Below are 25,183 nucleotides of genomic sequence, written 5' to 3'. Positions count from 1 at the left end.
GACTTGCAATGTGCCGCTGTCAATTCTGCCCCGTTTAGATCACGGAGCTCCATAATATCAAGAACATTAGCAGGATGCCGACAGAGACCAAGAAACACGCTGTGGCCATTATATTCTGTGACGACACATCCAAGACATTTGCCTGCGAATCAGGTGAGGCACCGGCAGGCCATAGTAACTCCGAAAGGGAGCATCAAGTAGCTGCCTCCAGTGTGTAAATGTACTTCTGCTTTCTGATGTCTGTGAATGAAGCGCTTCAGGCGCCAACAGACCATCCGCTCACCCGGCTAAGCTGCGCAGATACGTCCCCGCTGCAAACGCATAATGCAATGGAGTGCGCCATGAATGAAACCGAAGACACCGCCACTGATAATCACATGCACATAATGTTATTTGACGAAGAGAGACAGAAACACGACGGCGCCGCGTTGGTGATGCACTTCCGGACGCGTTTCTGTTCAAGTCACTGACCACGGGTAGGCTTCCCGAAATCCCACTGGGATTTGGAGGCAAGGAGCCGGCAAAGATAAACAACTCGTGCTTTAGCCTCATTTCATACATGGGCGGCTCCCAGCAGAAGCTCACGAGAGACAATCGGAAGTCTTCTCCGAGGAGAACGTGATCTGTTCTGACTCATCAGGAGAGAAAATTGGTATCCACAAACAAAACAACCACAGAAACTTCCTGATTTTGAAAAATCTGACATCTTTCCCACCGGCATTGAAAACGAGGGCAAATTCAGAATCTGTGCAAAACAACATCAAAAACAAAAACAAAAAACGATGACTAGCCTTCATGCATTGGATGCTAACAAGCGGCTATTCCAACGCTGTGCTGTCGTGTGGCCACATGCAGAGCTGGATGCGGAGGAATGGTGCAAGCTGCTGAGCGTGGAGTGCCTGGGCAGCCGTGTCAACGACATCAGCCTGGGCGAGCCAGACTTGCTCGCGGCGGGGGTGCAGCGGGAGCAGAACGGTGAGTGCCCAATTAGGCCCCGCTTGCACGGACAGCCTTCGCGGCTCACTCTGCTGCGTAAAGCCGCCTGGCTGATGAGGACCATTTTTTTGTCTATACCTGCCCCGTTTGTACATTGGAACATGTTTGCTCCGCTTGAGAAGTACGCGCCGTGGCAAACATGAGCGTGAATCTGCGCGGGTGCGTGGATCACAGGCTGCGGTCAGGGCTCTGTTCCAGGCCCGAATGCGAAGTGCCGCGCATCGCCGGCCACCCTCGTAATGAAGCTTGTCACCGAGATGGATGAGATTATGCTTCCAAAGCTGTGGGAAATAAATGTGCTGCTCCCTCCACACATTCCGCTCGCAGGAAATGGAATTGAGCTTATTCGCTTCTATCGTTTGGAACGAGGCAAAGGCAACAAGCAATCATCAAAAGTGTTTGTCCAGTAAAAACAAGCACGACATTTTCGTGTAACTTTAAAGTCAAATTTCACGGGTCCCTAGACATCGCTCTCGCAGTGACAATACAATGGCTAAAGCACTAAGTTACAAGAGGCAAAGGCCTGCAGTCGTGCTTCAATTAGTCGCCCGCCCAACCCCACCGAGCTGCAGGAAGCCATCATTAGATCAGAGTCGCCTAAAAATACACCCAGCGATGACATTGCTATTTTCTATCCACTGCAGACACGGGGCTTATTTTGGAGTCATTGAGTGTAATTAGTGAGAAGCCATTTAGATTATTGAGAAGCCCCCACTGCCTCTGACAGCTAAATGGGGTAGAAGAGGGAGGGAGGGAGGCATGCACACCTCCCTCCCAAATCTGGATCCACTGGAAGGTAACTCATGCACACAATATATTCATCTTCATTGGATAAAGTTGAATTTGCAAGCACCGGAGCGGTCACTCGTTTGGGTCCACTTTTTATTCAGGACAGATCTCGGGGGGAGGACTTCAGCTTTCAGCCACACCCTTCAAGTTACGCGGAATTGATTTTTAGAATCAACAGAAACAGCCAACTCAACGAAGTCATTTGTCTTCATGTTGGTTTTATTAACAATACATCAACAACAAAGAAACTCAAACAAGGCCAGCCGTGAATAGGTGAATTTTTTGGGTTCGTGAATTACATGAGACGGAGAGACAACATTTGATCGAATATTAAGGGCCGCTGCACATCTCTCACTCTGCCAAATAATCCATCTCTCATCGTTTTTTGCTAACCCTTCCAACGTTTTGTAAGATTCCAACAAAGCCTCATCCCAGAGAGGTTTTCGCTTTTATGGAGGATTCGATATTGACAAATATACCGCTGTTGCATTTTCAGGAGTCAATGAAAATATGTGTCGTGCAAAGGGTGACGGATCTGTTGACAATTGGGGTTTCTGCGGAGGCATTTTGATGCAGCTCTTGTGGCTTCAATTATTTACGTCCGATAGTAAATCTTCGAAGGGGAGAATATCCGTGTGTATTTGGTGAGAGTAAATATGCTCCGACTTGTTCAAATATGGGACTCCAAGGTCCTGGGAAATTGGAATTTTTCAACCGCTGAAAGTATATCTTACTGCATATTTTATATTTTATTCATATGTTTTTGTAATCTATAAAAAATGAAAATAAATAATTACTCTTAAATTATGATCAAACAAACGCATCGGATTTCTGCTTGTACAGTGGCCCTGGGGGTATTCATTTATTCCACTACAGATGGGGGGGGGGGTGTCTATTAGTCAGGAGACCTTCATTAGGAACAATGTTGTTTTGTGTTTTTTGTTATTGTAAAGTGTCCTTGGGTGTCTTGAAAGGCGCTTATAAATAAAATCTATTATTATTATTATTATTAATATGAAACAATATTGGCAGCGTAGTACAACAATGTCAAATGAAGCTGGAGTCGAAACCAAGAATTGATGCAGATTGGATTTTTATCATCAAGCAGCTGGCATAACCACGAGATGAAGCGACATAGTCGGGACAATTTGAATCACACTATGCAGCGTTTTTTTCTGTGAGGGGAACCCTTTAGAATCTTGGCGAGTCACTGTTTCACGTAATTTCTTGATGTTTATTTTTAGAGCGTTTCAACGTGTACTTAATGCCCACCCCGAACCTGGACATCTACGGGGAATGCACCATGCAGATCACCCATGAGAACATCTACCTGTGGGACATCCACAACGCGCGGCTCAAACTCGTCATGTGGCCTCTCAGCTCGCTCCGCAGATACGGTCGAGACTCCACCTGGTTCACGTTTGAGTCCGGAAGGTGCGTGAGTGAGCTCTAAAAATACATACTGGCTACCTTCTGCATAAGCGTGTATGATTGTGCTGTAGAAAATAAGTGCTTGGGAAGCGTCAGAAAAACTTGCCAACTCAAATGGAATGTTGAAAGTTCCCAGGATATCATCGTGTGCTGCGGAGGCCTCGGGGCGACGCGTTGTTGACTCACCGTCCTCCGATGCGTGCGTGTGTGCGTGCTCTTGCATCAGCGTGTCTCTCTGGAAGCGTGCAGTCAAGCGTGTGCTCCGAACAGCGAGCGCCGTCAAAGTGTGTTTACGTCCCCTCTGCGTTTCCGCGCGTGTGCTTGTTCCGGGGCGCAGGATGTGCGACACGGGCGAGGGCTTGTTCACGTTCCAGACACGAGAGGGGGAGATGATCTACCAGCGCGTCCACTCAGCCACTCTGGCCATCGCCCAGCAGCATGAGAGGATGATGGAGGAGATGGAGAAAAGCTCGCAGGTACCTTCACACCGTTCGCATACATTTCACGCAAAAGGTGATTCACTCTTCACGCATTTCAGTTTTTAACATGACTGTGCATCTTGATATCTTCTCCCCGCAACACTTCGAATGTCTCATGTTGACTTCTGTCCTCCTTTTGTCACGAACGGTCCAGTCAACACACTGAATTGTTGCACCCGATGCGTTCCTTGTCCGTCCCCTTGCAGGTGCGCTCTTCAGAGATGCTCAGCAAGTCCATTTCCCTGCCCCGCAGTGCCTACTGGCAGCACATCACGCGGCAGAACAGCGTGGGGGATCTCTTCAGTTACCAAGGTGAGCGCATGAAGTTTGTTACTATCGCGCTCTTGTTGTCATGGTTCATTTTTACGCTTGGAAGCACGAGAGGGCGGCTGGATGACACTTGTGGGAGTTCAGAGCATACACAGAGAGCTTTCCGCAACCCATACAAAAAATAAAATCAAATGATGAATTGATCAATATGCTGCTTACATCAGACCTACATACTGTATATGGCTCTGCAGACAGCAGTAAAGGGCAAGTAAAAAAATATGTTCTATGCACCTGCACTATTAATATTGCATTTGTGGAATATCAATTAAGCAGAAAAATGCACCCGTTTTTGTCCACCTCGGGGGCTGCCATTTTGCCTCGGGCTGCCACTTCCTGTCAACTGAAAATGACATCACAGCACCAAAGGGCTTCGATAACGGTTTCATGAGTTTTGTCACACTCGCAACTGGAGCCCTGAGGCATTATGAAGTCATTTTAAGTTTAAAAATATTATTATTATGATTATAAATTTCTCGATCATATTCCAGCAAAGGCATACCTCTTAAAAAATGCACATCAGGTTTATGATGTACCTTGTGCCATCTAGTGGAAGAGGATTCAGTTGTTCTGCCTGTCACGACACACCACTGGCAGAGATACGGCAAATGAAAAAAATAGATACATTGTTTCGAGAAAATAAAGAATAATTTTCAGACCAATGAAGTGAAATTGGATGACCACAGCACACCTGATGATCACTCACGGCATACTAGTGAGGCACAGTGGTTGGCAATCACTGTTCACGATTAGATTTTGGATTGATTTCGAGTATATTGGTGGTTTAGGAGCATTCGTGGTTGCTCATTAGCAACGGTCCCCAGTCCTTTTGGGCAACAACAGCTGCGTGACAGTGCACCGCTGCACACAAGATGAATATCCAATCAGCACAGCCAATTTGCTGAGTCACCCTCTGATTGCTTTTAAACAGGTCCACAGGACCGATTAAGACACACTTGTTTATTTCCCAGCCTGAGTGAACCTACTCAGGGCAATATTTCACCACATCACTTGCAATTTCTGGATGATATATATATATATATATATATATATATATATATAAATAGATTTTTTTTCGGCTTCATTTTGCTTATTATCAGCATTGTAATGGAGTACTTAGTTCGATCACACGGGGACTGATAGCAAGAGATTTCACAGCGAGGAAGTAGGTCTCAAAGGGCCGGCATGATAAGACTTATCTGACACTGGCGACACGGATCATAGCAGAAGCAAAATATCAGGGATTTTCGCTCCTTTTTTTCAATTTGAAAGGTAATGCATAAAGATGCCAGGATAGACAGGGAAATAAATGACTAAATATGTATGATTCGTTTGTCTTTTTGGGGGGCTTTGTTGTTATTTATTTTAATTGTAATTGTTATGTATTTTATATATTTTGATGTTCTAAACATTCATTTTTTGAGAGCTTGTAAAAAGGTTGCAAAGATGTTAACAGACAATTTTTACTTAGCCCAAAGAGTTTTCTTGTCACCACGAAAATTTGAACACATTCAAACCTTATCTTACTGAACATTTTTAGGAGTAATAAAACTTAAAACTTTACCTGTACTTCAGGCCGCTCTAGCGTGCAAAGCTGATGACGTCACGTCTGTCCGAATGCTCCCTGAAAAATAAAAAAGATGGTGTACAGTGATTTTTGGGATACCATGTCTACACTGTAAATTTCAATACGTGGATGTAATGTTTGTGCTTTGCATTGGACAGCAACAACATGCTTGAATACATTAATAGATATTATAGATCACCTCTTCCTATTTGTTCTATATGTGATGAGCACGCGGGATTGCATTTATTATAAAGGCCACTAAACAGCCCTGCAAGCAGGGCGGGCACACATTAGTGCTCAAGGGCCACATTTGATTTTGAAATCTGACAGATGGGCTTGGTGGATGAGGTTAAATATGATGGAATGTGGGAACTGATGTCAAATAGTTGATGTAAATCCCAATTTTACTAGATGCTTGAATGTGATTCATTTGAATAGAATAGATAAGAAAATGTATTTTACAATGTGGTGTTAGGTTGGTTGTGTCAATAAAATAATCATTTTTTTTCCTTGAATAATTTAGCTGACATTAATTTCATATCAATTTAAATGCATTCATGCAAAATGCAATCAATGTAATGGAAGTGAAATCAATGTTTTAAGGTAAAGGTTTGTTTATTAAGGTATACTTTTGTAGAATTGATTACTTTCATGACGTTTGCCATTATTCCATCACGTTTGCATTGAAACCAACATCATACTTCAACTTACCACAGTTAAGCACCACAACAAGCAGTCTCGCCTTTTCCTTTTTCTTCCAGCGAGCGGCATGTCGATGACGTACATCCCTCGAGCGCAAACATTTCCCAATTTTTTGTCACGCGAAACCGAACGGGAACCGGAAGAAGGGAAGGTGCAAGAAGGAAGGCGGTGCCAGGAAGAGGCGTTGTCGCCCTCTAGTGGCCGAGCAGCAACTTGCAGCCTGAGGCCGCCTCAATGACAATCGACTGACTTGACTGGCTGAGGACACTTGCTGGAGCCCAACCTCACTGTAGACGCTCACGTGCAACCTTATGTCTTCTGTAACGTCATATGCAGATTTGGTCGCCCTTGTTTTGTATGTCGCGTGACAGAAGTAGCGTCTTTCAAGGCACCATACTTGTTAAAATAAATGTCTAATTTTTTATGTTAGAACCGGAATCTGAAGAACGTGTGACGTCACAGTGATACGTCCAATAGAACACCTTATTAAAGCTAACATATCAGTCCCATTACACTCTATTTAAGATACAGTAATGTCTAAATTTGATTGTCACCATTCGCTAGATGTTTGTTGATTATTGTGATTGTAGTTTGCACTGGAGCCCATGAGGTGACGAGGTGGCCACTGGACAGATCAATTGGAAACACCAGTTCGAAATCAATTGGGAATGTCATTGTTTCCTTCCTTATCCACAGCTGTTTTGCCGAGAAAGCCTAGTAAAATCAAATTATACGAAATATATCAGAGTTGTCCGAGCCGATCTCGTCCCTCTCCCTCCCCTTTTCCATTTTCTGTCCTCATGGAAGAAGTGCCTTCAGACCCACTGAGACCTCCTGTAACCTTCTTATTGTGGCTTGTTCGAGTGTACACAAAAGTTAGCACTGTCTCGCCTGTAACACACCTGCTGGCACATTCATATCTTTTGTGCAACATGCAGAAAGGATGACACCATATCAAATTTTTCAAAGTCCTATGGTGGCAATTTATTTGAATGTTATTATTTAGTTTGTGTCGAAACAAAGGCCGTAGGACTGGATAGAAATGTACAAGCACTTCATTGTTCCACAGTTCCCCTCAAGTGTCACTTTATTTAATGTGGGCGTGTGTTGAAGAAAATCTGTAGACATCATGTTTGTTTAAACGTGTGGTCAGATTACATCGATAGCACTTTCATTATGTTCCAGTTTTCACTCAATGTAAATATGTTTTTTGATGACAGAGGTAATAAACTTGAATGTTCTCTCATGTAGCAGTAGTCTCACTCAACACTTTTTGTTTTATCCGGTTGGAATCAGTGACCTGGACAGTGGTACTGACCTCTACAAAGACAAAAGATATTGTAGATAGTCACTGAATTTGTGATGCGTCCTCTTAATTCTAATATTCCAGAACATGGCGGAAGGGGAAAAGAACTACAAAGATGGCTCTGTTGTTCCATGTAGTGGACGTCTCAGTAGACTTGCCCGCAAAGCTCCGCTGCCCACCACCGCCGCCATTGCTAGGGAGGTACAGATAATAAAGTTTCAGTGTGTTGTGTGCGGAAGGGATAAACTTGTAGAAGACAAATTATTTTGTCTGCTCTCTCTATATCACGGATTTTCACCTATTACAGATGAGTCTGCAATGTACAACTGCGACAAATGATTAAGTTAGCAAATAGTTCAAATGTCCGCTTGGAGGTCTTACGGGTGGGTGAGATGGGTGCAGTTTATCTCTGCTCTCTTCTCGTCTGATCTTCTTCCTGTGGTGTTCATATCATACTTTTTCATCCACCGTTTTTAAGGTGTAAAAAAAGATTCGCATGCAAAAAATAATACATGATTTCTGATCATTAAAATAAAAACACAGCATACTTTGCAAAACCTCTTCTTACCTGCGCCTCAACAAGACGATGAACAGCACCGTCAGTAAAATCAGTCCAGCAGTTGCAATCGCCAAGTAAACATACAGCATGAACACAGACAGGCTGAAGCCACCTGATAATGACATGACAGAACATTTTACCGCAAATGTGCTCAGACCGAATTTTATTTTTACCAAATCAATTATCTAGCACAGAATGTTTTTTGTGTTTGTTTGTTTGTTTGTTTGTTTGTTTTATTTCATCGGTGATACAGAGCACTGGTTGAATTGTGTAAAAATAACTGACATGGTTATGCTTATTTTTGTGTCCCCCTGATTTGGATTCAGGCTGTGAGTCGGCGTGGCTAGCATGCATTCATTGGCCACAAGGAGCAGTTTTGATTGCGCGCCATGAAATCTGCCTGGCGACAACAATCGGAGCAAATACGATCGGAAATCCTGTGGCGTGGCCTTTTACCTGACGCTGACACCGTGACCAAGACAGTGTTGGTCTGCAGGCCGGCGTCCGTGCTGAAGCTGCAGCGGTACAAGCCGCCATCTTCCTGCGCGACAGGAGTCAGTTGCAGACTGACGTCCATGCTCCGCTCGCAGCTGACCTGACCGCGCTCGCTGTAGTCTTCGATTAGCACGCCGCCCTCCACCCGCTTGCATATGCCGATGATGACCCACGGTTGACCCAACGCCATGTGCTCCACGACGGCCTGGTGCACGCTGGTGCCGTTGTGCTCGTGATTGCACTCCACGGTTAGATTGCTGCTGGGTGTTGCCGTCACGTACACGTCCGCCTCCACGACCTCGGCGTTGTCTTCTTTATCTTCCTCTGGAGGCTCATCTGCGTTCACGGCAAGCAACTTATTAAGAGAAACTCATATTCAGCGTGATGGCAAGGAGAGAACGTCGTCGACGGTTACCTAAGTCCTCCACCTGAATGTTTCTGATCCAAGGGCCTTGGGGGAATGTCTGGACAGAGCAGTGATAAACGCCAATGTCCTGATGGGTGACGTTCTTCATGGATATGCTTCCGTCCATCGGGGTGCTTCTCAAGAATTCGATCCGCTCACGGTAATGGTAAGTGGTGGCTACTCCGTACTCTGGGTGAAAAACGGCTATGGAATTCGTGTCTGGGTCTTTGGTCCATGACACCATGGTGAGGTTCCCGTCCCAGGGGCACAAGCAGTCGAGGATCATCCCCTCCTGTAGGTGGATCGTGACCGTCTCGATCTCCGGGGCGGTATCTGCACACGCTCCTTTATTTGGTTGACCAAAATCACAACTTTAGGAAGGGTCAAAGCCAGGACTAGAATAGTTTGGGATTTTACATTTGGTTCGTTCTGGGTTTGCAGGCACTCTGGAGGCCAACATATTTGTTTGCAAGCAATTCAAATAGATGTTACAGCTTTTATGATAGACAGGGCTTTGGTCTGGGAACAAAACCAGGAACGAGATGAGTTTTGCAGCAAATATACCAATAGGTGACTTTAGAGCAGAAAATGGATGGATGGATGGATGAATCAACGGTGTCTCTGCTGGTTGCAGTCAAGTACTGCACTCTAGTTGACCTCAATTGTTTCAAGACACAATTCATCAGTCAACAATTCCACACTGCAACCGTAGGCTTAATGATCAGCATTTCGACTATCGGGCCCACATACTTGTTCTGTTCAAACTTACTATAAACACCAACAAAAATAAGGGGATGGTAATTTGTTGTGTATCCCCCCACAAAGAGTGAAAGGCACAAGCTTTGAATAAAGCCAATGAGTGGTCACATTCACAAAAGTGACACTAGCACACAGCTTTGTCTGAGCTGAATGACACCTGTCAGGATAATTGTCAACTATTTTTATTCTGACAAATGATTCACAATAAAAGTGAAATGTTCAGGAGAAGCATTGATGAAATGAAAGCCACCATCATTATATTGCATTCAAATAAATGACACAAATTCATTTAGTCAAAACACTGAAGCAACCTTGTGATGAAAACCAAACAAAACAGTATATTTTGCTCCATACCTTGAAGAAAAGGGAGGAAGACGAGTGCCATGAAGTACCAGCGCTCCTTTTGTACGACTTCCATCTTGGCCCGGCCAAGGAGAATGAAAGCTGCATTGATGAGACGAGTGGCACGGCACCCGAGCTGCAAATTCCTGCTCGCTCTCGGGCCACAGAGACACAGCACACACTTCATATTAGCTTGCCGCTAGCTCTTTGCACTTGCGCGCACACACACGCACGCACACACACACACACACACACACACACACACACACACACACACACACACACACACACACACACACACACACACACACACACACACACACACACACACACACACACTCTGATCTCTCCCGGGAAAATCTTTTCCGATCCTATATTGACCTTCATGACAAAGTTCGGATGACAACAGTCAAACATCCTGCCAAGTTACACATTAGTGTAATTTTCATAAACAAGGAAATGAGACAATTTTGGGGCCTCTCAACAGCGTCATCATTATAAGCAGTAAAGTGCAGTACTAAAAAATACAATTAGTCTTTTACTTAAGTATATTAAAGAAGGAGTCGTCAAACTTACAACGTTGCCCACTGGCACTTTAATAAGAAAATATTTGCAAAGTATCGTACATGGTAATCAATACACAAAATGGAAATCATGTGTTTAGCAGTTGGGAGAGGTTTTCAAGACACTTCAACAAGTGGGCGAACAAAGGCTCCTGTTGGTTTTCAGCATCTGTGATGTAAAAAAGAAAAAGTCATGAAAAAAGAAAAGAAAGGGAAAAAAAGGCTTAAAATGATTTATAAAAATCTGCGGCGGATATGAATGAAAGCGAAGACGTACCCTTCTTCGACATGCGGTGGGCTTCCTCGATCCTCAGTCGAACCGCAGGGGACTTCAGGGTAATCTTCGCCTTGGAGGAGAAAAGAAAAAAAAGATGAGGACATTTTGTGTTCAGTCAAAGACCAGCAGAGTTTTTATAATTAGGACTTGATCATGTGGGGATAAAAAATGCTGGTCAGCTACATTCGAAAGCCTTTCCAAAGATTCATCTGGCTTACAGGGACAGTGGCAGATACAGCTTTGGCTTTTATTTCCACTTGGAGATAAAGCCCAAACTCATCCAGTGCCCGCGAAGGGGGTGTGTATGCGTGTGTATGTACCCGTTGGTTATTATGGAGCAATGCCCAAAGTGCGGACGCTCCTATGCAGCACATTTCCATTTCCTTACTTTCCAGACAGCAGAAAAGGACCGTCATAGCTTTGTCTGGAGGAAAAGAAATAGAAAAGATGGAAAAACACACGCAAATGCACAAAACACGAGCGGGTATAATCAAACCATAACTGACATACACAGGAAACTTTCGAAGCAAAAGAAAAATATGGCCAATTTAGTCACCGCAACCCTCAACTGTAGCTGGCAATGTCGAAACAGAGACTCGGGGGTCCTTATTCACAGTTTTCACCGCATGCGTGCATCGTGGACTTTGCCGTCCAGCCTAGTGTTGTTGTAGTAGTAGTCGTCGTCTCAATTCAGAAAAACCAGCATGCATAAACACAAACACGCACACACACTACTAAGTACGACTACTCTCACGTCAGCGGCATAGATAGATGAACACAGATACATTATTCGTAGGCAATAAATAATAATTTTGAGAATCGCTGCCACAGGCAACCAAACAAGAGGTCACTGCTCATGCAGCTAATTAGTCCAAATTCTATTCCCCTTGCTCGCCTTTTTCATACCGTTGGCAATGACATGTGGCTTGTTGGCGGGACAAAAGCAAAGGTTGTGAAGGGTGAGCAGCGCGGTGCGTCGATGCGGCGCCAGATCCACCAGCATCTCCAGCGCTCCCGTCACCCTGAGGATACTTTGCTGGCCGTCGTCTGAAAACGACAGATTGACCAGCAGCCTGAGCCACGGACCGATCAGGCTGCCCGAGCCGCTGCAGACGCTTGCACCCCTGGCGCCACCCACCTTGGGCATGGGCACAGAGGTGAAGCCTTGCAGGAAGTTGTTCTGGGAAAAGAAAAAGAAAAACAATTTGAAGCAGTTAGAGATCAGTTCTCATACATTTTACAAATCTAGATATGTGGATCCCATTCAGTTCTTCCCATTCAATCCTATTTGACCAATCAAGCGACAGCAGTGTGTCAGGCTCCACCCGACGACTAGCTTTTGACTACGGCGGCACAAATTTTACCTTCTGCAAGACGCCCCGACAGTCACGGGACATAACCAAGTTAGCCAGCAAGGAGAAGGAAAGCTTCTGGATGGCGCTGTTGTCAGGGGCGATGCCTGAAGCCAACTTCATGATGGAGTGCATTAGCGAGCCACTTGCGGTGCCTTTTGGTCCTGACGCGACACCAGGGCCGCCGCCGCACACAGAACTGCATGCTGGGACATGAGAAAAAGAATGATTACAAGTCAATTCATTCATGGACAATTACAAAATTATTTGTTGATTTACGACTTGCAGCAGAGCTGAATTTGTCCCTTGCAAATAGCAGGGTAACACTATATGAAAGTCCTGTATATCCATTCTTTAGTCAAGCCAAAAACAAAACAAAACAAAAAAAACAACAAAGTGAAGAACAGAGTTTAGAAGTATTACTCTCTTCCTCACTTTGGAGGTAGCAGTTCATTGCTATTTATCTTAAAGCTATCCAGCAGCACCAGAGTTGCGCCGAATAATATTAAAAAAACAAAAACAAAAAACGAGACGGCAGGCTGCACGGATGTCTGCCCGCCACACCAAAACATCTTTGCACGGCTGCACGCTGTCTGAACGTGTGTCATAAATAAAGAACAAGAGTCGAGTTACTGCACATAGACAAAATATTAACCCAACCTTTGCGGAAAGTGTCGACCCCAAGCCAAGCTCATTAATAACAACAGCGGTGAGTTTTGAGGCAATTATGGAGGTCAGACATGTTCACTGATTGTGGTTGTTACAGTGCTGTGACTTTAATCAATTTTCTTCTCTTTGGAGAAGTAACATAAAATAAATGAAAATGATTCTCTTTTCTATGCAAACGTTTTTTGTTTTTTCGAAGCAGGTAACAGACTTGTTGAATGATGCTGCTTGTTGGTGATGTTAATTCCGGCAGAGTAACATATGTATGCTAATGTTCGCCTCGGGCTCTCTCAACACCAGCCGAGGAATATCGTCTTCATTATGGACCTATTTCCCGCAGTCAGATAAATAATTTGCAGCTATGCGTCAAGGATGATGTCTTTTTTTCCTCCCACATTTTGGGAGGGATTCTCATCTTTTTTAATGTTGACATTTTTCTGGCTAAAACAATATGTGTCAAAGTATGCACGGATTAAAACAAACTGACTGCAAATAAGGCCTTAGATGAAAGGCTTGAGATGAAACATTCACGTCTTTCTCTGGAGACCCGACGGTAGCCGAAGGGCGGATGGTGTAACATTAAGCCTAACTGCACGCAGCCTCAACACAACCTGCTGTTCTGTTAACCCTTTGGGAAAAACCACTGGCTGACTTCAGTACTTTCTGATGCCTCGTAGATCTGTGCTTATATGGCTGGGGGGGGTCAATAGTGCCGGCCCCCGCTGAGGAAGCAGTGCCAATCAAATTGAAATCTACACAGCGGCAGAAAAGCGGCTCACAAGTCTCGCAAATAAAACCTCCGATTTCCATCGCACACGTGCCCTGGCGCGTACGCATCAAAGGGACCACAAGCTATTTATCAAAGTAACATTTCCCAGTTTCCTCCCTGTGAATCTTGACTTTTCTTCTACTGCAAAAAACTGCTTTTTCTTCCAAGCCTCTCGGCATTCAGACTTCCAATTAAACCGGAATACTAATTACTGAGGCAGAACAGAGAGGCTCCAAAAATGATCTCCCTCGGGTGTGAAATCCGCTGTCGCGCACACACAGTGAGACGGCCTCTCCTCGGCACACTGTGGCCATTGTGGCGCGCCGGTCTTTGCACAATGCTCAGTGGTGAGTGCAGTGGACAATGGGCGCATTGGACAAATATGAAGCGAGGCACAGAAGCCGAACGGAGCACATCTGAGACGTATAGAAACCTTTGAGGCAGTCGGCGGTGTAGACGCAGAGGAGCTCCAGCACTGCCTCCATGATGGAGTCGTCCAATAGGAGCCAAGGCCAAAGGGCGTGCAACACCAGTGTGAGGCATGTATCTTTGGCCAACACCTACGCAAACGGGAAAACACAAAGCCCTCATACACAAACACACGGAGATTTAATGGGAAGTTATATTTGATCATTTTGCCCCCACGCACGACCACAATGGATTTGAAATACAAAGTAAAACAAGACACTCTCCAAACACATTCTGGTGCACCAAGTCATACTCTATGCTAACAAAGCACTTCAAGTCTACTTGGTGTGTTGCTTCCTTATTTTGTCATTGGCGCACAAATTTATAATCGCAGGCTACAGACTGAGTTGCATCCTTTGTTTGCAGCCAGCCACCATGGCGTTGCTGCTCATAGGCAAACCACATCAACCAGACCACTCCAATAACAAAATAAAGCTCATGAATACGCTTGATGAGTTAACTCTTTTTACGTGGAGCCATACACGTTTTAGGGGGAATGCCGAGCCTAATTTGAAAGCACAGCGTTGGGTACTCAGAGCAACCATTATAAACCAATTAGCAGCAGGGAATTAAAAGGCAAGACACAGAGGCTCACTTTGCATTCCCGGTTGCGGTAGATAGCACTTCGCAGGATCTCCGCAGTCAGCTTAACCTCCTTTAAGTAGCCCTCTTCCTGATGATGTGGAAAAAGACAGTCAAATTAAGCGCTTGCACAGTCACACACCATATTTGATAACTAAATACGTGCGGACAATGGCACCTCGCTAAAGTGGCAGATTCATGCAATTCCTCATAGACACAAAGTTAAAAAAAGAAAAGAGCACAATCAAAGCCAAAATTACAACTAGATAACACACACCATTCTATTACACGTGTGCATCATTATTTTGAATGTAATACCGATGTAAATTACACCTGAGGCTCTGAACATATCACCACCGTTTGGGGGAGCACTACATAACGTTATAGCAATAGTCACAGGTTTTTTTCTTCCCTCACCTTTTTGCGGTGGGAAGGCTTGCCGCTTCGGACCGACTCCAGGTTGAGCTGAGAATGAGTCTGCTTCATCTGCTCCACGCAGCTGTCAATCAATCCAGCTGTAGCACACACACACACACACACACATGAATAAATGCACACATCAACCCACTCGTATACATCCAACGCATTGCACACACACACAAAATGACAGAGATTAAATAAATGCAGCATACTGAGGAATTTCACATATTGCTCAATAAAATAGCAGGGTTTTGTGAAAATATGAACACTACATTAAGATACGGTAAATCATTTCACAACGTTTGACACTATCGATGTGAAACATAGCATGACGATTTCAAAATCCAACACAAAAAGCTATCATTTAGGGGCAAACCTGGTTGGACAAACAAAACAAACCAACAAAGATTCCAAGCCAAAATTTGCTTGCATTTGTGATGATTTACAATTCCCTCCACAACACGCGTTCCCTTTTGTTTTTGGTTAATGCGCAGTGTTGAGTTAGAGCCAAAGATACCTTTGAGAATTATGGCCAAAAAGTCAATACGCTTCGATGTTTTTCGTCATTTAAAAAAAAAAAAAGAAGAATCCATCACGCCACCCTCTCATAGCTACGACACAAATAAAGGAGAAAACTGTAGCACATGGGAGATTGTTGTCACACGTAGCATCCAGCTAGCCCTTGCCAAGAATTCCCATGGCTCCTTTAATGTTGCTGCAGGCTTCTTCGCAGTTTCCCTGATCAGTGTTGCTCTCATTATTTCGTTGCACTGTTCCCTTTATAGTTCACATTAAAAGCAGGCAGTGCTAAAATGATTCTACTTGGTCAAATTTAGACATCACAAAATTGGTATGGGTGCTTAGACATTATATTTATTTGATTTACTACAGGATTGCGTGACAAAAAGGCTCGCTACCTGTAGCAGCATGGTTCTGTGCTGTAGCGCTGCTCGCCAGCAGTGCCATCAGAGCCCTGGCTGTCAACTTCTTAAGTGGATCCTGAACAGTCCTCCTTTCAAAACTCTAAAACGGAAAGAAAGAGCCCAACAAAAATGCGTGTGTATTTCTGGAAGTGTGACCAGACAGCTTAGTACATCCTACTCCTCACCTGCAGCAACACATCACAAAGATGGCTTGCTGACGGACTGCTCAGCGCATCGGCTAAAGCGGCACCGTGGTCCAAATTCAAAGGTCTGGCCGCTTCTCGCCTTTTAGTCTCTTCTACAAAAATGGTGGAAAGGAAATGCAAAGCTCCTTGGTGCAGATGAGGGTCCACAAATTTCTCGTGCACGCACAATGAAAGAGTTCCTGCACAACACAAGAGAAAAAGGAAGGAAGAAGCCCAGAATGAATAAAAAAAGTAGACAAATAAGAAATCTGGTGGTGATCATCATGATCCATTATTTATTCAATAGATGGTATTGCAAGCTGATGGATCGTTTTATCCACGCCAACCTGGCATAAACAAACCCCGCCATGAATGCAGAAAAATGGCTCAATGTTCATCTTTTACTGGAATCATTAAACGTCCCTGCTGTGCCATCTATCTGAGGGAGCCGTGAGGAGCCGAGGTTGTTTAAGGACGACAATAGTAAGGGAAGACAAAATGCACAATTGTGATGCAAACACGGGGGGGGAAAATAAAAAATAAAACTGGACTGGGATCCGCGTAAAGAATGTGTCTAGACAGAAAGCGGATTGTTCGAGGCTACACCGGCACTCCTGCCACAACGTTTGTCCAAGATGACACACAAAAGTCTTTCGATCAGGACTTGATTTTAATTTCAATTTGGTTTGGGAGCACTTGTCGCTGCTCCAAGTCATTTTTACTTCATTACGATTCGAGTGTTCACGTCTTGCAATTATTGTTATATGCACCAGTTTAAATATGTGTTCCCAACATTTTGTTTTCCTTTTCATCCAAAACGCAAAGAAGGACCACTTTGTAACCGTGCTGACTATTTGTTTGTTTTTTACATTTATGACTGCCATTACAGCTTTTCCCATTCGTCGACTTTGAACACATGCATCCATAAGAGTACCTGTGAACATCCGCCAGTTTCTCCCCAGTGCGGCAGAAACAGATGGGTACACAGTCAAACTGTCGCTCTTCACCAGAGTAGCCATGAGCGTAAACACATCCGCCCAGCATGTGAGGACAGTGTCCCGCGTGCCTGCATCTGGGGTTTAAACATGGGAGGTGATGTCAAATAAATGGCTGAAAAGGACTATTGGATACTTTTGAGGCTAAAATGAAGTAGGCATACACAAAAATAGCAATACAGTTTAGAATGATTCTAAGGGCCACACCTAGTCCTTCCGTGTTGAGAGTGAGTACTGCCACAAGGTTGGACAACAATTGTTTCAGGAAGTCCAACTGGGCAATCAGCTCTGGGCTGAGTGAGACACATGACTGCAGCAGCTTGGAAAAGCCAGACAGGAAGTGAAGAAGCATGACCAGCTACGCATAGACAAGAAGAAAAAGAGACAATTCAATCCCCAAGTCCGATGCCAAAAGTGAAGGTGTCCGCAGTCTGTCACTCGTAATGCAATACAATATTATCTTGCATTTTATTGCACCAGAAGTGGCACTCGTAGGGGGGAAAACGGGAACGGACGCTCAACAGGCCTTCCATACTTCGTACGCTGAAAACTTCAGTTGACTGTCACCTGACTTTTGATGTCTTCTCTCTCTCCAGGAATGATGTTTGGTGCCTTGATTTCACTGAGGCATTTCTCAACAGGTCCAATAGCCACCAAGCTAAAGGAAAATTGTATATTGAAATCAGCATCAGCAGATCTGAATTTTAGTATTAATTGAGCAAAGCACGACGGCTGAGAATTTTGCCCGTGGCCTCTTACCCCGCCATTGCTCTCAAGAGCTGGTTCTGCCGGATGGCCGTCAGGGTAAAATCTGGCAAGATGGCCAGCAAATTCATCAGCAGGCCACAGTGGGCCACAAGAAGGTCAGGGGTAACCATGACGACCGGCTGTGTGGACGAGGGCCGGCATGGTTGGAGGTCTTGCGAGGCAACAGAGTCGCTGGTGTCAATGTCGCTTTGGCCTAAAAGAGATGTCATAGAGCCACTAAAAATGACGCAGCAGATTGTTGCGATTGTACCGTAATTGCCGTTGTGTTGTCTTGTGCCAGCCTGAACTTTTTTCATTTTGTGGTGAAACCATTTTTTTTTTTTTGCCATACCTAACTTACAAATTCACACACTTTCTAGAATTTTCAGGAATTTCGAGGGTGCACGCTGAATGCTACCTTGCGCCATTAGCCTGCTCGCAGGAGCGTCCGCTGTGAAGCTCATGGGGGACGCAGCCCTGGAGGTCTCAGACCCTGACCCTCTGACCTGTGATAAACCACATGGATTTGAATGAAAATGTTCATTTGTATGAGTGGGGTGCACGTTGAATGGAAAAGAGCAAGCTAACCGTTGTGCTTGACGTGGACAAGGAGCTGGGAGGTCTGCTGGAATTGGCAGTCGGTGCCGCTGCCGCGGCACCTCTCCAAAACTGGAGAGAATTGTCCGAAACTGGACATGCACAAAGAGCGCACGTTGGCCAAGACTCATACAGCGTTCAAGGTCAAGGCATTTTCACAGCCCAGCCCCTTCATGCTTTGAAGAATGACGTATTTAAACAAGGTACAAACTATGGTTTAAAAAAGGTTTTATTAGTTTGAATAGTATTTGTTTATTTTAAACTGCTCAATACCAGATCTAACATTCCCGAGTAACCCCAATTTTGCCACGTAAAAAGTACTGAACACTGAACAATTAGACATGGTCATTCACAAGTTTAGAGAAGATAAATGAAGTTCGCCCAAAAAGGATATTGTGCATTTTAGGTTCCCCGTGATGTGTCATTTTTAAGGTCGAACAGCTGTAACTTTTCTCAAGCATGAGAAATAATTGCATTTCTGATTGGTGTGGACTTTTTCCAAGCATTATAATAATAATAATAATACATTTTATTTATAAGCGCCTTTCAAGACACCCAAGGACACTTTACATTAACAAAAAACACAAAACAATACGGGTTGAGCAGCGGCAGCCAAAACGCGCCAGCGTTCACTCAACCCGGAAGTCAGAAAAGGCTTACAGCAAATTTGACTGTATTTGTCCAAACAAATAGTAGAGTCCTCAGGGGCTGCCATCCTGCCTGTTTTCCAGCTCTCCCGGCTGCAACACACCTGATTCAGATGATGGCTCATCAACCAGCTCTGAAGCAGCATTAGAAGGACCCTGATTATTTGAATCAGGTGTGTTGCTCCCGAGAGATAGACGCCTTTATAACTTCTCTCACCAAAAATACAACCTACGAGCAGGACACCTCAATTGGGAAAAAAAATTTTTTTTTTTTGGGAAAAAAATATATATATTCAAGAGGGGAACTCTTTTGTGATTGCGTATAACACCGGCGATGACTGTATCACACTTTGACAATGCCTGTGTACAGTGTTTTAGAGACCTTTTCACATTTTAATCTTCATCGTAGCATAACGGCGGAAAATCGCACTTAGAAGCACACATCTAGATTTGAAACCAAGCATGGAAAAAATCCCTTTAATTACAAAGACCTCTACGCAAATGGCAAATATTCAGTTGGCTGATGTGATACTAGAGTGGATATAAAAATTTTTTAAAAAAGAGACGTCTAACACCCCGTTTCTGACTCTGCAAAATAGAGGGAAGCAAAGCTGTCGTAGATCGTTGGGGTCATACTTTATTTGTATGTAGCGTATGACAGTCTGGTAACCAGAATATGCTTGATTAACCAGATTACCTTTCTTCAGAATTCTGTAAAATGTGCATACTATAGATATACATGTAGACGTGAGTAAAACCTACCATTTGAAGCACCATCCAGAGACGCAAGCTGACCGGCAGCCCCAGCAACAGTCTTTTGGAGGTGAAAAGTGTACCTGCCTCTGTAACAGGCAGTGGCAGACAGAGCAACGTGCTGGAAATACTGACAGTGGTAAAGCAGAGCCTGGAGCGCAGGAAGACCCACCAAAGACACGCCAGACACCTCACTGTGGACACAAGGATGCTGGCGGAGTGACAAAAAAAGAAAATCTTCAATCGACTTTTTTTCTTTTTCAACACAAACTCACCGTGATGCCCTGAATTGTGTTTGAAATGTTTTCATATTTACACCTCACAAAGGGCATGTAGCTTTTAAATCTTGATTAAAAAATGTACATCCTCAAAGAGTAGATTATCATGGAAATGTTAACACCAATGTTATCCTACAGTATAAAATATCCAGCTGATGCATCACAAACACAACACAGAAAGCCACTCTAATAATAACACAACAAACCCACATGGATGGGGAAGCATTTCTCATGTGCCGAGTGTGATGTTTTCAGACCTCTGTTTTAGTTCAAGAGAGAACTCAGAGTGACCATACGGTTTATTCATTTATTTGTTTCCTTCGATTAACACCCCCGTCTAAAAGAAATCTCCAAAAATATGCTTTTGATGTTCTAACATTGGTGGGAGTGCTGGAGGGGCCTGAGAAACCAGAAGTGCTTCAATTCGAGCCGTTCTCCTTGCTCTGAACCCCGTGGGGCTCAACAAGAGAGGAAATGGGAGTTTTTAATAAAAGGTTTGAGGGTATAAAGAAGAGGGATGGGGGGGGAATGAGAGAACAGTTCATGGTCCACAAAAAGCTTTCTAACTGGCTGGCAGAGCGGCTGACCTGCCAGTGGGAGTCCTCGGCCTCTTCTGCATTGGCAGGCATGGGCATCACCAGCAGGTTCTGGAGGATAAACGCAGCCTGGACATACAACCACACAGAAAAGGACACTTTTCAGTTTCAAATGCATCGGCAACAGCGCCCTCTGCCTGCCTTTAGCTGCTAGTTCATGACTACGTTTACATTGAAATTTCTCAGTCCAAACACTTTCAGCTTTTGGTTGAAACGTGAAATAATGAACTAAAAGTACAGGAATGAAGGCATATCATATGAGCTGAGCATCCATTCAGATTATAATCAGAGTACCGAAATATATGACTGAAATGGGGGAGTTGCTTTGCCATATTATCCAGCATTCACATTAAATGTGTGTGAATATTGCTTTTGTTCAAGCATAAGAGCAGCACAGCTCAACAAGTCCAACTCGGACAAAGAACAAAATGTGTGGTTCATTTCAGTAAACTATTATTGTTCACAGCTTGAACAACTGTTGTTTCCGAAATATTGCATTAGGGCTTTTTCTGCAAGAAGATGAGAGGCGAGATCAGACACAAATGGAACACCAGGGGGCATTAATATGTGATATCTTGAGATTGACGCGAGATGCTGTGAATGCCGTGAATGGTCGGTGGCAGTTATTGCTGTCAAATCTGGAGATGGTAGGTTTACTCTGCTGGTGAATTCATTGATGGAGAACTTACAGTATTATTCGATGAAAAACTAAACCTACAGTATTTGCCTTTTTTGTGCTCAAAGTGACATGGAACGATGATGAAGTGAGTTGCTTTGCGATTATTTTGTGGTGGGAGGTGTCAATGACTCCCTTTTTTAACTCACTTGCAGCAGGTCTTAGTCCCCATGCTCCATGAATCGTGAGGGCTAACTGTAGTTATTTTGTATATGTACCAAAACAAGAAGATGAAACAGTAAGTCATTTATTTACCTCTCTCCGGACCATGCTGCTCTCATGCTGATCAAGCAGGATGTTGAGCAACGTGCCCCACAGGCCTCCGCTGATGTTCTGGCAGCTGGCGCACAGAGCCTGGCACCCGCTCTCCACCGAGGACAGAGCAGCGCCTAAACCCAAACTGGCAAATCTCACCTGCGGGACAATTGGGAAGGATGTCGAGAGAAATTTAATTAGAAGGAACCACACACATACACACACGAATGAACAAACATCATGCATTTATTTTCTCTACCACTTGCCCTGATTCGGGTCACTGAGGAGCCGGTGGCTATCCCCACTGACTAGAGGCGAAAGGTGGGGTGCACCCTGGATCGGCCGGCAGTCAATTACAGGGATGAACAAACACCAACCGGTAGTCCTCATTTTCTGTATGGCCCCGTTGACAACCCATTGAGACGGATAACGTCTCTTAGCTTATGAGTTGTGTGGGAGCTTATTTTTGGCAGCAGGGTGAGGATTGATGCGACTCGCTGTCACACATTCCTTTTTCTTTGTAGTCTAACTTCTTGTGATTCTCTTTTGGGGTTTTAGCTTGTCCCCGAAAGCCAAGAGTCTACAAATGATCACTTTGTGACAGTTTATGAAGAAGAGCTGGGAGGGATGGCGAACAAGCTTGAATACTAAAGACTCTGCCTGCCTCCATGGTTTCATAAAATGCTTCAAAGGTTGTTTGATGAAAATGAGAGGAATGGGACAGCCATACCTCTTGATCCCTGTCCACCCAGAGTGGGACAAGCCAGGCCAAACCCATCTGAGAGGCGTTTGGTTCCTCGGCAGTGCTGTCGTTCCCCAGAGACCACATGGAAATCATGTCCTACGCCAGATGTAAGGAAAACATTGGGCTGCTTTTTAATAATGTGCAGCCTTGTGCTCGCAGAATATCAATAGCAGGCATTCATTGCAAGGTCAAATTCAAGCATTTTCAAGATCATTACGTGAAACTTTTCCGCGTAAATATCTCAAGGATTATATAACATTCCCTACAAAAAGTCATTTGATCGCTTGTTCTAGCAATACTGTACTGATCATTTAGTGGACTGACTGTCCAACTCAGCGTTTCCCAACCTTTGGCTTATATTTAACATCTCATGGCATACCACCCAAAAACCCCCAAAAAACAAAAAACAAAAAAAAAAAAAAAAAAGGATCCTCACTTTAGCATTTAATTATCGGTTATCATCCTTTCATATTTAATACACTTGTATATTGTGCAAGTGGTCATAATTAATGTATTATAATGAATTATTTCAGGTACACCATAACTTTGCAGCGCGTGAGAAAAGGCGAAAGGAATCCGCGTATACATGCACAGCTCACCTTTTCCTTGCTCTCCGTCATCATCTCATGAGACAAGTGAAGCAAGCAGACCACAGCATTCTTGGTCACACCTTTGCCCATGAACGACATGGAGTTGCCTCCCCACTTCACGTAAAAAGAGGAGATCACCTGTGCAGAAGAGAGAGGTCTTACTGTGGCCCTGTCACGCTGCATGTTCGAAGATGGACATGCATGCCGCTCCTCCATGCTGTTTGACATTTCAACAAGCAAAAAATACTGGAAAGGACACATGTCGCTCTGTTGGATGTGATCATCTGCTCATCACGAATCCAAAAGACAAGCTTTAATACAGCTGAGACTAATTATGCTGTCTTGATGTGCCATCAGAATGTGGGACTGCGCTGAAGAGCAGATAAAGAGCGAATCGCTCAGGCAGTCTGCGAAGCTTTAGGGCCCTTCAGAGCCAAAAGGAACGCGCACAAAAGGTGTACGTGCGACAACTGAGCGGCCGACGTGGGTTTGTGATTGTTGTGCGAGAGTGGCATACTCGCAGGAGGACACCAACCGAGAAGAAACACCCTTCACTCTTCGTGCGATCTTAATTTATATTCGCAATCAGCACGGACGAACTGTTGTGTTAACACGACAACCCGTTCCGCAGGGGCTTTAATTGGGAAAGACAAAAGGTCCGGACACACGGCTGCTGTACAAGATGGTCCGCCGCTCCGTGTTACGGCATCATTTAAATGGGCGGTGGGACGACTGAACAGATGGAGCGGGCAGGCTTGATTAATCTCATCAGTATCTCTGCATTGTGCCATATCTAATCAATGTGATTTTTTTTAACCAATTTCAATTCCCATGATTATCTTTTAACTTTGTTTTAATTCGTTCCTGAGAAAGCACACCGCTTTTTATGCGGCACTATACATTCAGCTCTGTAAACTCTCTCATCTCTGAGGACAATGCTAGCTGGCTTGTTTACTGAATGGCCATGCAAGTAAAAAACACACGCACACACACACACACACACACATACACACTCACCTCGAGCAGGCCGCTGAGATACTTGGCGCAGAGGGAGGCGGGCGACAGGTCAAGGCAGTGCGAGCTCCAGCCAGACTGGGCTGTAAGGCTGACAATGCCCTGTAGAGTCCTCTCCAGGCTGGGGAGGCCATAGAAGTGGGGGGCGTCAGACACCCGCAGACTCTGAAGGAAGCGGAGTGCCAGCTGGCTCTTGAAAGGGCCGGCAAGTGCCAAACATAGCCTGCAATGACAGACAGCACAGACAAACCAGAAAGGACAGGCATGAACAAGTAGCAATGGAGGATGCAATCAGAAAGATCTAAGTTCTAGCCTGAACCTGGTTTGTGACACCATCTTACCTGTCTGAGGTATGTGTCAGCTGACGTAGCAAGTTTTTAAAGAGGTTGGTGAGCTCTCGCTGTAATTTCTGGCTAACGTGATTCTTTACTTCTTCTGGCTCCTCGGGGTGTTGGCCTGGACTCGTAGTCTCCACTCCAGGCAGCAAATTAAGGAGGGACACTGTTTCCTAAATGAGTCAACATCAAATTACTGTAGCAGAAAAAGATTTGTGTCCACCGGAAATCACTGTGTCTGAGCATGTGCTGCTCTTGGACAAGGCATGCAGTCAATGAGATCTTTACAGTACATGCATTCTGGATCAGAACTAAATCCATGCACATGAAGCCATGCTATTCACGGAGGTTTGGGACACAATTTATTACCATCCTTCCTCTGAGTCTGGCCTTAAGTGGTGTTCTGGTCGACACACTAGCATGAAGACAGTTCGACTCACCTGAATTAAGACACCGAGGCGTATACTTCCACTAACATAGCCAGTTACTGGGTCATTCAGAGTTCACTGCTGTGAGGGCAGTTTTTACCTCTCACTTTCATTTTTGGAGCAGTCTGCATTTTTGACAATGCGATAGTGTGTTCAAAGTCCGC

At 44.5% G+C, this 25,183-nt stretch overlaps 2 protein-coding genes across 5 annotated transcripts in view; one reads left to right on the top strand and one right to left on the bottom strand.

The window, feature by feature from the left end:
* The window catches only part of dok6 (docking protein 6), a 30,717-nt gene extending 23,176 nt beyond the window's left edge, over nt 1-7,541 (top strand). The window contains exons 3-8 of the mRNA XM_086101784.1: nt 39-153; nt 856-975; nt 3,030-3,219; nt 3,554-3,692; nt 3,902-4,007; nt 6,351-7,541. Of these exons, the coding sequence (XP_085957910.1) occupies nt 39-153; nt 856-975; nt 3,030-3,219; nt 3,554-3,692; nt 3,902-4,007; nt 6,351-6,529 (849 nt within the window). The 3' untranslated portion in view covers nt 6,530-7,541. The remainder of the gene's footprint in view (nt 1-38; nt 154-855; nt 976-3,029; nt 3,220-3,553; nt 3,693-3,901; nt 4,008-6,350) is intronic.
* The window catches only part of rttn (rotatin), a 32,433-nt gene continuing 14,610 nt past the window's right edge, over nt 7,361-25,183 (bottom strand). For 2 of the 4 annotated variants that reach the window (XM_086101781.1, XM_086101782.1), the window contains exons 27-49: nt 24,598-24,764; nt 24,260-24,479; nt 23,252-23,380; nt 22,638-22,748; nt 21,908-22,066; nt 20,968-21,045; nt 20,112-20,313; nt 18,694-18,794; nt 18,524-18,611; nt 18,118-18,319; nt 17,926-18,016; nt 17,566-17,716; nt 17,298-17,435; nt 16,364-16,563; nt 16,173-16,278; nt 15,253-15,350; nt 14,849-14,926; nt 14,219-14,345; nt 12,363-12,556; nt 11,905-12,178; nt 11,319-11,422; nt 10,999-11,068; nt 10,731-10,890 (exon numbers count right to left, since the gene is read on the bottom strand). In XM_086101781.1, the coding sequence (XP_085957907.1) occupies nt 10,811-10,890; nt 10,999-11,068; nt 11,319-11,422; nt 11,905-12,178; nt 12,363-12,556; nt 14,219-14,345; nt 14,849-14,926; nt 15,253-15,350; nt 16,173-16,278; nt 16,364-16,563; nt 17,298-17,435; nt 17,566-17,716; nt 17,926-18,016; nt 18,118-18,319; nt 18,524-18,611; nt 18,694-18,794; nt 20,112-20,313; nt 20,968-21,045; nt 21,908-22,066; nt 22,638-22,748; nt 23,252-23,380; nt 24,260-24,479; nt 24,598-24,764 (3,168 nt within the window). In that variant the 3' untranslated portion in view covers nt 10,731-10,810. Of the gene's footprint in view, nt 7,791-7,978; nt 8,034-8,165; nt 8,269-8,612; nt 8,988-9,066; nt 9,403-10,170; nt 10,305-10,730; nt 10,891-10,994; nt 11,069-11,318; nt 11,423-11,904; nt 12,179-12,362; nt 12,557-14,218; nt 14,346-14,848; nt 14,927-15,252; nt 15,351-16,172; nt 16,279-16,363; nt 16,564-17,297; nt 17,436-17,565; nt 17,717-17,925; nt 18,017-18,117; nt 18,320-18,523; nt 18,612-18,693; nt 18,795-20,111; nt 20,314-20,967; nt 21,046-21,907; nt 22,067-22,637; nt 22,749-23,251; nt 23,381-24,259; nt 24,480-24,597; nt 24,765-25,183 lie in introns of those variants that run through there. The other 2 variants (XM_086101783.1, XR_015098984.1) reach the window with 2 other exon arrangements.

The sequence above is a fragment of the Hippocampus guttulatus genome, chromosome 21, assembly GCF_054856545.1.
Source record: "Hippocampus guttulatus isolate MCC_2025c chromosome 21, RoL_Hgut_1.0, whole genome shotgun sequence".
NCBI classification, from domain to species: Eukaryota; Metazoa; Chordata; class Actinopteri; order Syngnathiformes; family Syngnathidae; genus Hippocampus; species Hippocampus guttulatus.
Note: the sequence above shows the minus strand (reverse complement) of the source record. Positions and strands in the feature narration are given on the sequence as shown.